Raw genomic sequence first — 17,566 nt, forward strand, 5'->3', positions numbered from 1 at the left:
CGGACCTGAACGGTCCGTTCGTGTGAAAGGAGCCTAACCCAGAACAAATATGCAAATGGGGTGTAATGATTTCCCTCCGACTTCAAAAGGAAAAGAAATAAAATTCTGCAACTGCTTAACCACTTAAAGTGGAGTTCCACCCAAAAGTGGAACTTCCACTCATCAGATTCCTCCCCCCCTCCGGTGACACAGTTGGCACCTTTCAGGGGGGAGGGCGGTACAGATACCTGTATATTACAGGTATCTGTACCCACTTCCGGCATAGATAGCCGCGGAATCTGCGGTTATTTACGCCACTTCCTGCTCCCTCCCCGCTGCCTGCTGGGAAACACACGGGTCCCAGAGGCAGCAGGGACCATCCGTATTGCGCTGCGCGACTCGCGCATGCGCAGTAGGGAACCGGGAAGTGAAGCCGCACAGCTTCACTTCCTGATTCTCTTACCGAAGATGGAGGCGGCAGCACCCGAGGACGGAGAGACGGTTCGGCCTCGGGTGCCGACATCGCGGGCGCCCTGGACAGGTAAGTGTCCATGTTTTAAAAGTCAGCAGCAGCAGTATTTGTAGCTGCTGACTTTTAAAAAAAAATTTTTCGGCGGCGCTCCGCTTTAAGCCCCGGACCATTTGGCTGGCAAAAGACCAGAGCACTTTTTGCGATTCGGCACTGCGTCGCTCTAACTGACAATTGCGCGGCCGTGCAATGTGGCTCCCAAACAAAATTGACATCCTATTTTCCTCACAAATAGAGCTTTCTTTAGGTGGTATTTGATCACCTCTGCGGTTTTTATTTTTTGCGCTATAAACAAAAAAAATAGCGACAATTTTGAAGAAAATGCAATATTTTTTACTTTTGCTATAATAAATATCCCCAAAAAATATATAAAAAAAATTTTTGTTTCCTCAGTTTTGGCCGATATGTATTATTCTACATATTTTTGGTAAAAAAAATTGCAAAAATATTGATTGGTTTGCGCAAAAGTTATAGCGTCTGCAAAATAGGGGATAGTTTGATGGCATTTTTATTAATATTTTTTTTTTTTACTAGTAATGGCGGCGATCTGCGATTTTTATCGTGACTGCAACATTATGGCGGACAGACCGGACACTTTTGGCTCTATTTTGGGACCATTCACATTTATACAGCGATCAGTGTGATTAAAAATGCCCTGATTACGGTGTAAATGTGACTGGCAGTGAAGGGGTTAACCAGTAGGGGTGCTGCAGGGGATAGGTGTGTCCTAGAGATGTGTTCTAACTGTGGGGGGGATGGGCTACGTGTGTCATGACACTGATCACCTCTCCCGATCACAGGGAGCTGTGATCAGTGTCCTGTCACTAGGAAGAATGGGGAAAGCTTGGTTACATCAGCATTTCCCCGTTCTTCCTCTCCGTGAGACGATCGCGGGTATCCCCGCGGACATCGAGTCCGCGGGACCCGCGATCACACTCATGGAGCTCGCAGCAGGCGCACACGCGCCCACAATGCCGCATCTTAAAGGGCAACATACAGGTACATTAATATGCCTGTATGTGCCATTCTGCCGACGTGTATCGGCGTGAGCCGGTCAGCAAGGGAGCTAAAGAGTGTTAGCTGAAGTTTGGAAGTTTGGCCACTTCTGTCTACAACAGTTCACTGTAATCCACCCTGGATACCTTCACCCCCCTCACTACACACAGAATAAGACCCTGACCTATACAACCCTGGCAGACAGACAGTACCAGAAGCCTCAAGAAACAGAGCTGCGCTCTTGAGCCTCTGTGGCATAAGACTAAGTCACAGCAAGATTTCAGCCAATATAAATCTGCCCTCCAAAAAATACCATTCCTGCCTCTACACTGCCAAACAGGTCTACTATATCACTCTCATTAACACCCTCTCAGGCAGGCCCCGTCAACTCTTTTCTACCTTTACCACTCTACTTCATCCTCCATTACCTCCACCCACTAACTTACTCACTGCCCAGGAGATTGCTAATCACTTCAAAAATAAGATTGAGACAATTCGTCTTAAGATCTCCACTCTACAGATATCCCCCTCACTTTACACTCCTTGTCCTCCTGCTCAATCAATACTTCTCACTTTTAACCCAGCTACTATAGAGGAAGTCACTAAACTTTTTTCTAATGCTCATCTAACCTCCTGCCCGCTGGACCTTGTTCCTTCTCAAATACTACGGTCACCATCTGGCTCTATCCTACACTCTTTAACTCATATCTTCAACCTCTCACTCTCTACTGGCATCTTCCCCAACCCTCTAAAACATGCGCTAGTCACTCCCATACCAAAAAAGGCCTCACTAGACCCCACCAATCTTAACAACCTAAGACCCATCTCTTTATTCCCTTTTGCCTCCACAGTCCTTGAACGTTTAGTCTGGATTTCGCCCACAGCACTCCACAGAAACTGCCCTCCCAAAACTCACAAACTACTTACTAACAGCTAAAACTAACAGTCATTATTCCGTACTCCTACTCCTTGGACCTTTCTGCTGCCTTTGATACAGTTGACCACCCCCTCCTCTTCAAAAAACTAAATTTGCTTGGTCTCCATGGCTGTGCTCTCCATTGGTTTGAATCTTGCCTATCTCATCGCACCTTCAGTGTCACTTACAACTCCACTTCCTCCTCTCCAACGCCTCTTACCATTAGGGTCTCCCAAGGTTCTGTCCTTGGACCTCTACTATTCTCGATCTACACATCCTCCCTGGATCAGCTGATAGCCTCCCATGGCTTCCATTACCATTTATATGCTGATGACACCCAAATCTATCTCTCTGCCCCTCAGCTCACGCATCACTGATTTACTAACAGACATAGCCTGAATGTCAAACCACTTCCTCAAAACTGAGCTCCTAATATTTCCTCCTCCATGTGCCCCTTCCCCTGACTTCTCTGTCAAGATCAATGGCACATCTATCAGTCCTTCCTCACATGCCAGGGTGCTAGGGGTAACCTTAGACTCTGAACTGTCCTTTCAGGCCCACATCCAATCCCTGTCCAAATCATGCCGCCTTAGCCTCCACAACATTTCCAGAATACGCCCCTTTTTAACTAATGACACCACCAAGCTTCTAATTCACTCCCTGGTTATCTCTCGCCTTGACTACTGCAACTCTCTCCTCATTGGATTACCTTTACATAGACTATCCCACCTTCAGTCCATAATGAATGCCGCTGCAAGACTTATCCACCTTACCAATCATTCAGTGTACTCTACCCCTCTCTGCCAATTCCTCCACTGGCTTCCACTCACTCAACAAATAAAATTCAAAGTACTAACAATAATTTACAAAGCCATCCATAACTCTGCCCCCAGCTAGATCACTAACCTAGTTCCAAAATACCAACCAAGCCGCTCTCTTCGGTCCTCCCAAGACCTCCTGCTCTCTAGCTCCCTTGTCACCTCCTCCCATGCTTGCCTCCAGGGTTTCTCCAGAGCTTCTCCCATCCTTTGGAACTCCCTACCTCAATCTGTCCGACTATCCCCTAATCTATCCATCTTTAGACGATCCCTGAAAACCGTTCTCTTTAAAGAAGCCTATCCTGCTTCTAACTAATACAGTGGAACCTTGGTTTACGAGTATTGCGGTTAAAATGCGCTTTGAAAGACGAGCAACTTTTTTCTTTTTTAATTCTGACTCGGTTTGCGAGTGACTCGCAAAATAAGCAGAATTCAAGCTAATGGGGTGTGCAGTACCACATTTGGTCAGAGGTACGGGGGCGCCGGTGAAACTCGGAATGGTTCGGACCTGTTCGGAAATACTTGGAATCACTCGGAAATACTCAGAAACACTCGGAAATACTCATTTCCAGAGTGTTTCCAAGCCTTTCTGAGGCTTTCCGAGTTCAGCCAAGCTGTTCCCGAGTATTTCCGAGGCTCTCCGGCGCCCCCCCCACCTCTGGCCACATGCGGTATTGCATGCAATAGCAGTCAATGACTTCTATGGGGAAACTTGCTTTGATATGCGAGCGCTTTGGTTTACAAGCATTCTCCTGGAATGCATTATGCTCGTAATCCAAGGTTCCTCCATCAGCTCATTCCCCACAGCTATTACCTTTTGTATCAATTGACCCTCCCTTTTTAGATTGTAAGCTCTAATGAGCAGGGCCCTTTGATTCCTCTTGTACCAAATTGTAATGTAACTGTAATGTCTGCCTTTATTTTGTTAAAGGGGAGTTACATTTTTTTTAACTCACCAGAAATGCCCTGTTGCTAGGTGGTGGCTCCTAATCTGCCACTTCCGGGTCCGCGGTGCTCCACATCACTTCCTCCCTCGCTTGTGCTCCTGGGAAATGTGAATCATCATTTCCCAAGAGGCAGTGGGCAGTACTGTGAGAAAAAAATCTACGGCTCCCAGAGCATCGTGCATGCGCGAGATCGAGAGGTGCGTGCTGTTTACCCAGCACGCACCTCTCGATAGCTTATCCAGGAAAAGGTTGTGATTGGGCTTCATGTGCCCACAGTCATCATGGCAATGGCCAGAAGAGGATTTTATAAATCGTAAGTATAAAAAAATTCTATGATTCATATACACTAGCAAACATAGATATACTTTATTTAAGTTACTAATCAAGTGTGACGGAATGCCCGTAAAAAAAAAAAAAAAAAAATACTGTGGCCAGAACTCCGCTTTAAGTGCTGCGCAAACTGTTGGAGCAATATAAATCCTGTATAATAATAATAATCCTGTATAAAAATTGCAGCAAACCTCTTCTAGATCAATGCCACAGAAAGCATTAAAACCAGATGATCAGCCTGAGAGCCAATCACATAGCATTTCTAGAAGGTGGTTATTAATGGCAGCCCATGTGTTTTTCTGGTACCAAAAGTTTTTATTATTTCAAGGTATATATTTCTACATACATAAACAGCTCATGTATACAACAGTAAAAAGAAAGGCAAAGAAAACATTGTACAAGGACCATATGCTCATATAGCAATAAGGTTTTGAAAATAACCTTCAAACGTTTTGAAGATAACATCCAATTAAGATCCAACAGGTACAAGTACATTTAGTGCAATAAGGGAGTTAGTCTGTATATCAGGGGCATACAATCCAGTACTTGTTAAGTAAAAAATAACATTCAATGTACCAGTTGCATGTTGCATGGCAGTATCCAGTGAGTGGTTATTATAATGGAAACTGGAAGAAGAGGAAAGAAAAGAAGCCAAGTTCCCATTGACAAGAAATTGTACAATGAGTCATATGTTCAGGGTCATAGAGGATATTAGACAGGGGAGGAAGAGTAAATAAAAAGAGAAAAAAAAAAAAAACAGAAAGAAAAAAGGGGAAAGGGAAAGGAAGGATAGGGAGAAAGGGGACAGGAAAGGAGGGATGAGGAGGGAAAGGGGAGGAAAACAATCAGGGGTAGGGGAAGGTAGGAGAGGGACCATGGAGGCCACCCATGGGAGTCTGTAAGGGGGTGCCAATACAGGGAGACTCTCCCTTTCATCAAAGCTGCAGAAGATGTGGGGTACACTGAGGGGAGTACTCAAGCCAAGGTTACCAAACTGAAATAAATGTATCCTATCTTGGATGGCAGTCAACTTTTCATTTACAAGTGTCCTAAAGATCCTTGAATTAACCTCTTCAAAGTTAGGAGATAGAGATTTCTTCTAACGGGCGATCTTTTGATTTGGGAGCTGTAATTATATGTGTCATTAAGGATCGAGCATATTAAAGTAATTGTAAAGTTTCGTTTTTTTAAGTTAAGTTAAGTTAAAAAATAAGAAACATGTTATACTTAATTGCCCTGTGCAGTGGATTTGCACAGAGCAGCCTGGATCCTCCTCTTCTCGGGTCCCTTTTCGATGCTCCTGGCCCTTCCTCCTGTTGAGTGCCCCCACAGCAAGCAGCTTACTATGGGGGCACCCGAGCCGAGCTACAGCTCCCTGTGTCCATTCAGACATGGAGCCATGGCTTGGCCCCACCCACTCTCTCTCCTAATTGGCTGACTGACTTTGATTGACAGCAGCCTGAGCCAAAGGCACCGGCTGCTGTCTCAGCCAATGAGGAGGAAAGTGTCGGGCAGCAGAGACACTCGGATAACATCGCTGAATCAGGATGAACCTCAGGTAAGTATTAGGCGGACTGAGGGGGGCTGCTGCACACTGCAGGCTCCCTGTGCCCCCCACTGGGAGAACACAATAGCTTCGTAGGGGGGAATCAAGTACAGTAAAACCTTGGATTGCGAGCATAATTTGTTCGGGAAAGATGCTTGTAATCCAAAGCACTTGTATATCAAAGCAAATTTCCCCCTAAGAAATAATGGAAACTCAGATGATTCATTCCACAACCATTTATTCATAAGTCCTTCAGTTTATAGTCTATATAAAAAGATGATAGCAATGTGATAAAATGTCCATCCACAAATGGCAGCCTCCACAAGGGGATTAGAAGCAAAATCCACTAGGAGCTATAGTGTATAAAAGAGAAGAGAGGCGCCTCTAAGTGTAGCAATATGGTTACATTTAATGAAGGTACAACATTTGGCAACTCACATGGTTGATGATGAAAAGAGGCACATCTAAGCAGGGCCAATCCCAGGCGAGTGCTCGGGGTGCAGTGCACCCAGGCGCCAGAGAGGTGGGGGCACTGAAGCACCAGAGTGCTACCTTCCCTCCTCCTCCTCTCCGTGTCCAGAGGCGGCTCCCTCCGCCAGTCACCGCCGCTGTTTCCTGCTCAAGCCCCTCCCCCCTCCCTCCTCCTGTCAGAGAAGGAGAGCAGCTGGAGATGAGATCGGAGGCAGAGCGGCTGGTCTCTGTGTGGAGAGAGACCAGCTGTGCAGTAACGTCGCTGGGGGGGCGTCCGTGCCTGACACGTTCTCCTCCTCCTCTGTGTCTCTCACTCCTGCATGCTGTGATCTGTTCTCCACCCAGGCGGCGCGGCTGCACACTGTCCTCTCCTCTCCAGCTGCCGCCCGGGTATTTTTATGTACCCTAATGGAGGGGGGTCTGTCCTGGGGGGGTCTGTACTAATGGAGGGGGGTTCTGTACTAATGGAGGGGGGTCTGTACTAATGGAGAGGGGTCTGTACTAATGGAGGGGGGGTTCTGTACTAATGGAGGGGGGTCTGTACTAATGGAGGGGGGTCTGTACTAATGGAGGGGGGTCTGTACTAATGGAGAGGGGTCTGTACTAATGGAGGGGGGGTCTGTCCTGGGGGGTCTGTACTAATGGAGGGGGGGTCTGTCCTGGGGGGGTTCTGTACTAATGGAGGGGGGGTCTGTACTAAGGGAGGGGGGGTTCTGTACAAATGGAGGGGTTTTCTGTCCTGGGGGGTCTGTACTAATGGAGGGGGGGTTCTGTACTAATGGAGGGGGGTCTGTCCTGGGGGGTCTGTACTAATGGAGGAGGGGGTCTGTTCTGGGGGGTCTGTACTAATGGAGGGGGGTCTGTCCTGGGGGGTCTGTACTAATGGAGGGGGGGTTTGTACTAATGGAGAGGGGGTCTGTCCTGGGGGGGTCTGTACTAATGGAGGGGGGGTCTGTACTAATGGAGGGGTCTGTCCTGGGGGGTCTGTACTAATGGAGGGGGGTCTGTACTAATGGAGAGGGGGTCTGTACTAATGGAGGGGGGTCTGTCCTGGGGGTCTGTACTAATGGAGGGGTGGTCTGTCCTGGGGGCGTCTGTACTAATGGAGGGGGGGTCTGTCCTGGGGGGTCTGTACTAATGGAGGGGGGGTCTGTCCTGGGGGGTTTGTACTAATGGAGGGGGGGTCTGTACTAATGGAGGGGGGGTCTGTACTAATGGAGGGGTCTGTCCTGGGGGGTCTGTACTAATGGAGGGGGGGGTCTGTACTAATGGGGGTCTGTACTAATGGAGGGGTCTGTCCTGGGGGGGTCTGTACTAATGGAGAGGGGGTCTGTCCTGGGGGTCTGTACTAATGGAGGGGTGGTCTGTCCTGGGGGGGTCTGTACTAATGGAGGGGGGGTCTGTCCTGGGGGGGTCTGTACTAATGGAGGGGGGGTCTGTCCTGGGGGGTCTGTACTAATGGAGGGGGGTCTGTCCTGGGGCGTCTGTACTAATGGAGGGGGGTCTGTACTAATGGAGGGGGGTCTGTACTAATGGAGGGGGAGGTCTGTCCTCCGCCATCCCTAGCGGAGAAAGGAATGGAGTCATTGCAGGAATACAGATCTGGGTGCCACCCAGCGGAGTCGCCACGGGCAATTCAGCGTGAGCTGACTCCTGATCAGAGGAACCGTTGCTGTATCGCTGGGTCAGGTGAAAGGGCCGATCGGCCATTATCTACTAACGTCCATAGGAACTGCAGTCTCTGACCATCTCCTGTACTATGTCTGCAGTCTCTGATCCTCTCCTGTACTATGTCTGCAGTCTCTGATCCTCTCCTGTACTATGTCTGCAGTCTCTGATCCTCTCCTGTACTATGTCTGCAGTCTCTGATCCTCTCCTGCACTATGTCTGCAGTCTCTGATCATCTCCTGCACTATGTCTGCAGTCTCTGATCATCTCCTGTACTATGCCTGCAGTCTCTGATCATCTCCTGCACTATGTCTGCAGTCTCTGACCATCTCCTGTACTATGTCTGCAGTCTCTGATCATCTCCTGTATTATGTCTGCAGTCTCTGACCGTCTCCTGTATTATGTCTGCAGTCTCTGACCGTCTCCTGTATTATGTCTGCATTCTCTGACCGTCTCCTGTATTATGTCTGCAGTCTCTGACCGTCTCCTGTACTATGTCTGCAGTCTCTGACCGTCTCCTGTACTATGTCTGCAGTCTCTGACCGTCTCCTGTACTATGTCTGCAGTCTCTGACCGTCTCCTGTAGTATGTCTGCAGTCTCTTACTGTCTCCTGTAGTATGTCTGCAGTCTCTGACCATCTCTTGTATCATGTCTGCAGTCTGACTCTCTCCTGTAGTATGTCTGCAGTCTCTGACCATTTCCTGTACTATGTCTGCAGTCTCTGACCATTTCCTGTACTATGTCTGCAGTCTCTGACCATTTCCTGTACTATGTCTGCAGTCTCTGACCATCTCTTGTATCATGTCTGCAGTCTCTGACCATCTCTTGTATCATGTCTACAGTCTCTGACCATCTCCTGTACTATGATTGCAGTCTCTGACCGTCTCTTGTATCATGTCTGCAGTCTCTGACTGTCTCCTGTACTATGTCTGGGGGCTCTTTCTAACAGACTCTCTAACAGAAGCCCTCTCTGTGTGCATCAGAGAGACTCCCCTCCAAGTCTCATTAGTGTACGCTCTTCCTGTATTTTCTTTATTGTTCTGTGTTTGAGTCATTGCCATAGAAACATTTGTAAAGGGGAGGAGTTCGTAAGATGACCACGCCCATGTGGGGGCGCCAGAAATATTTCTGCACCCAGGCGTTTGTGACCCTAGGATCGGCCCTTCATCTAAGTATGCAAGCATCCATGGTAAAGCTGTCCAAATAGACTGTCTTCCACACCGCCGGCTCTCACCGCTGTCAGTCTGCAATCATGACCAGGAAGACCACCCTGCAGTAGAGCGATTTTAAAGCGAGGCTTGAAGCGCTCGTGGAAGGGATGACGTCGATGGTGGTGTGGAGGATGACCTATGTGGACATCTTTACCCCGGATGTCTGCATACTTAGATGTGCCTGTTTAAATCATCAACCATGTGACTTGCTAAATGGTGTACCTTCATTAAATGTAGCCATATTTCTACACTTAGAGGCGCCTCTGTTCTGTTTTATACTCAGTTGTGACATGAAGCTACTTGTATAACAAGACATCGCTTGTATATCAAGTCAAAATTTATTTAAAAATTTTGCTTGTCTTGCAAATGCTCTCAAACCAACTTACTTTTAAACCAAGGTTTTACTCTACATTTCTTTCCCACAACCCATGGTTGCAGAAAAGAAAGTTACATAATCTATGGCATGCTTTAGTCCAAATATTTTTCAGTCTTTTGAGACACTGTCCCAGACCAAGCATGCAGATCAGGGCTTTTTTCTGACTTTCCTGATCTGCATACAGTACTTGTTCCTGGTCAGGATAAGAATGACAACCAGGCAGTTAGCTTAAAGCGGGGGTCCACCTATCTATCGTTTTTTTTTTTTTGAGTTCATTCACAAACTTTTCTTCTCAGCATTACATACTCACATATTGTGTGTAATATGTCCGCCTGTGTCAGATTTCGTCGGAAAGAATAACTTATATCATTCACTGCAGGCGGTTTCCATCTTCATTGTGGGCATTTGAAGCCCACAAGCATTTATTTCCTGGATGTGGTGAATGCTGTGCTCCCAGCATTCACTGCTCATTGCCGCACATGCTCAGTGGCATCCTGGGAAGCCTGATACTAGCTCCCAGGAGTCTGGGAGAGGCTAGAAACACGCCTACTCCCACGGGAGGAGAACCAGGAAGTGCAAAGAAGAATAGAAAAATAAAAGGTAATTACGGCGATTTAAATTTTTTTAAACGGCATGTCAGCATCTAGGCAAGGAAGAGAATACATACAGATATTGTTCAAAATTTGGGTGGAACCCCGCTTTAAGGATTTCAGCAATGGCAGTCCCTGTATTGACAGGTTTACATTCATTTATTAAATGGCAGAGGAAGAATTTACCTGGTCTGGACTGCTCCCGTACCGAGGCAAAATATTCAGACTGGTTAAAAGTCGGTATATGATTATTGATGTCATCAACAATAATAGTAAGAAGATATGGACCTTCAATCACTGATCCACCAGTGTCTACAGTTTTCACCTAGAAAACAAAAAACAAAAATGTGAGAGATCAGTATGAAATGGCAAGGGAAAAAGGGTGGAATCTCAGCATAATAGTTAAAACTCACCTTTTTAAACACACTTTGACAGGTAAGTGTGCACAAAAAATGGGATTTTTTTGTTACTCGCCATAAAATCCCTTTCTCTGAGTTCATTGACAGACACAGCTGCTCTGAATCTCGACCATAGGGTTATATGGCCACCTACAGGAGTAGGGCACGAGGCAGAAAAATAACACAGCACTGCCTATGGGCAGTCCTAGCTGGTTTACAACCCCCTCTCAGCTATAGGCAACCCAGTTAGTTACAAAGCAGTGTAGAAGTATAAACTCCAACAGAGGGGTGGGTGCTGTGTCCATCAATGAACTCAGAGAAGGGGATTTTACAGTGAGTAGAAACAGACATCAAGTGTGTTTGAGGGGATACTTCTCAAACAAATGCCGTTGGATACAATGGAAACAATAAAATATTTGTCAGGAAGGGCATGCCAGCAGCCAAGATGGTGGCCAAGATGGTGGCCACAGAAGATGTCCTGAGCGCTCTATTCCAGTGAGGAGAATGCCACGGTGTGCCTGCGTGAGCACACTTTGTGACAGGTCATGGCGCCAAATGGGCTATTTGAACTGGGTCAGCACCCAGGCTTAATGCTGTCTGGTCTACAGCGTTCCTTGTGTTCCCTACTATCTGTTGTTGATACCTGTTCCTGTTGATTAACCTGGCTTGTTCCTGATTTCTCCTGCTATCTGCCTGCATCTGACCCCGGCTTGTCTCTGACGTTGCACCTGCCTGCTCTTGCTGCTACCTCGCTGCAAGCCTTTTACCGACACCCCGGCCTGCACTTTGACTCCGCTCCAACCTCCGCATCAGTTCCTGATCTGCCCGCCTGTGTATGACCCAGCCTGCCTGTACCCATCTGTATGGCTACAGGCAGGAGTCCGGAGTATCCATCCCACTAGCTGCCACACCTACTTCTTGGTCCTCAGCATCAAAGCACCAGCCTGTTCCAGCTTCTAGTCTACCTGCTGTTCTTGATCCTATCACTGTGTTGGTGTGCCTCCACAACTCCGCCAGAAGTTCCGGTCCAGCACCGCTGCTAGCAACCTTGCCAGGCACTCATGCGACTCTGCACTTCCACGCCTCCTGTCTACTCTATCAGGGGCCTCGGGTCAGAGGTGTAAACGAGGCCATCTCTGCATATCAGGCTCTACCACCAGGTATGTGACAGCACCAGACAGCCATGTCTGAGCCTGGGCAAGGACCCTCTCCGATGGATGAGCTTTGCCAGCATCTAGCAGACCTTTCGCAGGCTGTTAAGAACCTTCAAGAAGGCTACACCCGACTGGAGGAACGTGTACAGTCTTCATCCCTTCCTACTGTTGCTCAGGGATCTACACAACCATCCTCCATCTCACTTGGAACTGGCGCTGCACCTGCAGTTGTTATGCTACCTCCCGAGCCCAGGAAAAGAGAAAAAAGAGAGGCTTCCACCATGTCAGGAAAAAAGTGTGGTGGTCCCATCCCTACTTGACCATATCATGAAAAAATACCCCCTAGATGGGACTTTAAAAGACCACCAACACTGATTGTATGTACAAAAGTTTATTACAAATATTAAAAAAATTTAAAAAGACGTGTACCATCTAAGTGTGCATACAGCATTACATGACAAAACACAAAAACCAAACAAGATGGAAAATGACACTAATACTCTCCGCTGGGTAAGTACCCAAATACCTGCGTTTCCGGTTTCTACACCTTCGTCAGGGGTACAAGTTGGAGAATGGTCACAAATATTAGCTCAATTGGAGCGATTCCATATCAGGAGCACAAAGAGTCCAATGTTGGGGAAGGCACAGGACGTCGTACAGGAAAAACACTGCTAGCTTGAGAAAATCAGTTTTCACATCGGTGTAGTACCCAATGTATGACAGCGAATGAGTTGCGGCTGAACAGTAAGTGCTGTGAAGGGCCGAGAAGACAGAGGCAGACCAGAGCCTCACATAGAGCTGCTGGGTTAGCCAATGCTAACCAATGGTCCCTGACTTGGTGTGCCCAGTAAAAGTAAAGTCCATGTTTAAAGCCTCGCCCCTGTATGACTATTCCTGCTTCAGTGTGGGACGCAATAGATGTTTGTATATGGCGCCGAACGCCAACGCATGCTCCGATCCCAGGGTTTTGACCCCGGAAAGATTTCTTGGAGAACGCAGCAAATTTAGAGCTTTCTGCAATGCTTGTGAACTGTATTTCGCGCTACAGCCACGCACCTTCTCCCTGGAAGCTACTAAGGTTGGCTTTGTCATCTCCCTGCTGCAAGGTGAGCCTCAAGCTTGGGCACACCGTCTACTAGAACAGAAGGCTACATCACTAACAGACTTGGCCATGTTCTTCAATGCCATGGCTCAGCTGTATGAAGACCCTCAGCAAACTGCCACTGCAGAAGCAGCTCTACATAACCTTCAGCAAGGTTGCAGAGTGGCCGAGGATTATGTTTCTGAGTTCAGGCGTTGGAGTTCTGATACCAACTGGAACGATGCGGCCCTGCGCTACCAGTTCCACATGGGCCTTTCTGGACCTCTAAAGGATAAATTGGCTCGGGTTGAGGTTCCCCTTTCTCTGGATGTTTTCATCAACTCATCCATTCAAATTGATCAGCGTCTAAGAGAACGAAGGTCTGAAAGAACCACAGTCTTGTCCAGTATGGATGTTACCACGGGTTCCGAGTTCCTTCAACTTTGCTTCCCCAGTGCCTGCAGCACCCATTCCTGATCCATCAGAGCCAATGCAGCTTGGTCTACTACACCCCCCACTTAAACTTGAAGAGCGCCAACGCCGGCGCCAGCACAACCTCTGCCTGTACTGTGGAGAACCCGGACACTATATGAGGTCATGCCCGGCTAAACTCCATAAGTGCCTCTCAGTCTCTTCTGTTTCTACAACAACTTTGCCAAGCAACTTTGGTGTCCCTATTCTCTTACAGCCCCCAGGAAGGACTATCCAGGTCAACGCCATAATTAACTCCGGAGCCTGCAGCTGTTTCATAAACTTATCCTTGGCTTCTGAACATCATATTCCATTGCAAGCTAAGGCTCAGAGACTCTCTGTACAATTACCCAATGGATCTGCCATTAAATTTGGGCTAGTCACCCAGGAAACAGTTCCATTACCCACCACCATTGCCAAGAACCATCAAGAACTGCTATGCCTGAATGCAAACCCCTCACCTCTGTTTCCAGTCATCCTTGGCATGCCATGGTTAAAAGTACATAACCCACATATCAATTGGGCCACTGAGCAGATCAAGTTTCACTCTCCTTACTGCCTCCTACATTGTTTACAGGAAGCCTCTTGTGAGCCACCATCCCTGCTTTGCCTGGACTCTGACCCTGAAGTTTGTCAATCTGTACCGGCAGTTTATCATGACTTTCTGGATGTGTTAAGCAAAAAAGGGGCAGAGACTCTCCCTCACCATCGGTCCTATGACTGCCCAATCGAACTCCTCCCCGGGGTTTAAGTTCCCTTCGGGAGAATCTTCCCTCTGACTGAACTGGAACTTGTTGCATTAAAGGACTATATTGACGGTAATCTTAAAAGGGGGTTCATCCGTCCATCTACTTCCACAGCTGGTGCGGGCATCTTCTTTGTGGAGAAGAAGGATCACTCTTTACGGCCTTGTGTGGATTATCGTGAACTTAATAAAATTACCATCAAGAACCATTATCCCCTTCCATTGGTACCCGAACTGTTCCAGAGGCTTGGTGCTGCAACCATATTCACAAAACTGGATCTCCAAGGCGCCTATAATCTGGTTTGTATACGAGAGGGGGATGAATGGAAAATGGCTTTCTGCACTTGATTTGGGCATTTCAAGTATCTCGTGATGCCCTTTGGACTTTGCAATGCCCCCGCTACATTCCATCACTTCAATAACAATGTCTTTCGAGATTTCATGGATCTGTTTGTCATTATGTACCTGGATGACATATTAATCTTTTCTCCATTCCTGGACAACCTCCGTAGACACGTTAAGAGTGTATTGGGCCGACTTCGGTGGCATGGACTATACGCCTAACCCAAGAAGTGCGAATCTGAATGCAAAAGCATCCAATTCCTGGGACTGATCATATCTACCGAAGGTGTCAATATGGATCCCCAAAAAGTCACTGTCATCTTGGATTGGCCGGCTCCAGTGGATAAGAAAGGTATCAAATGTTTTGTGGAATTCTCAAATTTCTACTGGAAATTAATCGGGGGATTTTCAGCAATCATCTCCCCATCACACAGTTGACCAAACAAGGCATTAGATTCCGTTGGTCCTCCGAAGCTCAGACTGCTTTTGAGGCCTTGAAGAGACTGTTTACCTCTGCATCCATTGTGAATCATTCTGATCCAGCCCTGCCATACGTCTTGGAAGTGGATGCATCAGAAACGGCAGTAGGGGCAGTGCTTTCCCAGAGGCAAGGGTCCAAGGCCCTGTTACATCCTGTTGCTTTTTTCTCCCATAAATTACTACAAGGAGACTTGCTGTCCCAAATTAAAAAAGCTTCAGTGGGGATTCCTCCACCTTCAGGAATTACCTTACAGGCAAATTATGGTTTACTTTGGTACAAGAACAAAATCTTTGTACCAGAAGACTTCCAAATCTCCACCTTAGGGCTGTGTCATGATCATGATCATACTAGCTGGACATTATGGCATTAGCAAAACCTCTGGACTGGGGCAACGTACATTCTGGTGGCCTCAGGTGGAAAACGATTGAAAAAGGTATGTAGAATCCTGCACCATTTGCATCCACAACAAGAACAGGAAGTCCAAGGTTTGGGGTCTGTTGAAATCACTACCTGTCCCAGATATACTTTATTGCAGAGCTTCCCCCATCCGAGTGCTACAGTACCATCTTTGTGGTAGCGGATCGGTTGTCTAAGATGGCACATTTCTTACCAATGAAAGGCACATTGCTCAAGAGACTGCACAAATCTTTGTCAAAGAGATTATAAGGCTTCATGGGGTTCCAGCAAATATCGTGTCAGATCGAGCGGTGAAGTTCACCTCCAGATTGTGGAGAGCCTTATGTGAAGCCCCCAGGATTGGACTATTGTTTTCATCAGCTTATCACCCGCAAACAAACAGGCAGACAGAAAGAACCAACCAGACTCTTGAACAATATCTGCGCTGTTGTTGCTCTTTTTCTCAAGATGACTGTTTCTCTTCTTCCTTTAGCCGAATTCGCTTACAATAATTCTGTCCACTCAGCCAAAATCAGTCTCTGTTCTTTGCCAATTACCCCTTCCATCCTTCATTTCTATCTAATACAATACCGGAGTGCTCTGTACCAGCTGTCCTTGAGACAATAAATTTCTTCAGCACCAACAACAAACTGTTACAGGAAACAATGGCCAAAACACAGGCATACAACAAAGAGGTCTTTGATAAAAAGAGAAGAGAAGAGGAGAACTGATCATGGATCCTGGCGATCAAGTATGGTTATCTATGAGAAACCTGAAATTAGCTTGTCCATCAAAGAAATTGGGTCCTAATTTTGTGGGGCCGTTTCCAGTAAAAAAAGCGGATCAATGATGTAGCCTATGAATTGGAACTACCAAACTCTTTCAGGATTCACCCCGTTTTTCATATAACCTTACTGAAGCCCGCTATTCCTGATTCTTTTCCTTGACTAAATATTGGTCCACCCGAGCAAGTAGTTTTGGAGGGAGAAGAATAATTCCCAACCGAAACAATTCTGAATTTCAGGAAGAGGAATAATCCGATCCAGCTAAATTGGCCCACCTGGGCATCCTGAGACGGCCCATTGGGAGGGGGCATTGTCAGGAAGGGCATGCCAGCAGCCAAGATGGTGGCCACAGAAGATGTCCTGAGTGCTCCTTTTCAGTGAGGAGAATGCGTGTGTGCGCGCGCCACTGTACGTGAGCACACTTTGTGACAGGTCATGGTGCCAAATGGGATATTTAAACTGGGTCAGCACCCAGGCTCAATGCTGTCTAGTCTACAGCGTTTCCTGTGTTCCCTGCTATCCGTTGCTGATATCTGTTCATTTTGACTAACCTGGCTTGTTCCTGATTTCTCCTGCTATCTGCCTGCATCTGACCCCGGCTTGTCTCTGACGTTGCACCTGCCTGCTCCATCTACTACCTCGCTACCACCCTGTTACCGACCCGGCCTGCACTTTGACTCTGCTCCAGCCTCCGCATCAGTTCCTGATCTGCCCGCCTGTGTATGACCCAGCCTGCCTGATCGTGAACCCACTGTAACCTGAGTTGAGTAACTTTTCAATGTATTTCTACTGTTTACAGACCATAGTTTCTGCATATTTGCTAGGGAGTAGTAGTCATGTATTTGTATTCCTATAGTTGTAATAGTTTTGTATGTACAGCATTTTTTTTTATTTAGTGAAAACAAATTAATATACTGCAGAGGTCTAAGCTTCCTTGCTTTATTGCAATGTGACCTTACTAGACACCAAAGCAAAACTGTAAAAAAAATCCAGTTTTCTCTTATGTTCATTGATGGATGCCAACCACCCAATTACACCCCAAAAGGTCAACAAGGAGCCTTAAAAGCAGTCTGTAAGACCTGCGCCCAAAACGCGCAACTGAGGAAGCCAACCCAGCAACTTCGAAAAAAATGTGTTGAAGTTATGCACAGACAACCAGCAGCCGCCTGCAAACCTGAGACACACCTGAAAATGGAACACCCAGGAAGCGCTAGGCTCCCTGGTGGAGAATGTCACAACAGGGCAGGAAGAGCACGACCCTCATGGCCTACAGCTGCCGAATCCAATAAAAGGCAGCTGCATTGGAGGCCACCAGGCCTTGTCTTGGGCCGGCTG

General features: G+C 47.2%; 1 protein-coding gene across 1 annotated transcript in view; it reads right to left on the reverse strand.

Moving 5' to 3' along the window:
* The window catches only part of CDH17 (cadherin 17), a 236,317-nt gene that overhangs the window by 129,523 nt on the left and 89,228 nt on the right, over positions 1–17,566 (reverse strand). The window contains exon 5 of the mRNA XM_073631971.1: positions 10,565–10,703. Within this exon, the coding sequence (XP_073488072.1) occupies positions 10,565–10,703 (139 nt within the window). The remainder of the gene's footprint in view (positions 1–10,564; positions 10,704–17,566) is intronic.

The sequence above is a fragment of the Aquarana catesbeiana genome, linkage group LG05 (assembly GCF_042186555.1).
Source record: "Aquarana catesbeiana isolate 2022-GZ linkage group LG05, ASM4218655v1, whole genome shotgun sequence".
Classification (NCBI taxonomy): Eukaryota; Metazoa; Chordata; class Amphibia; order Anura; family Ranidae; genus Aquarana; species Aquarana catesbeiana.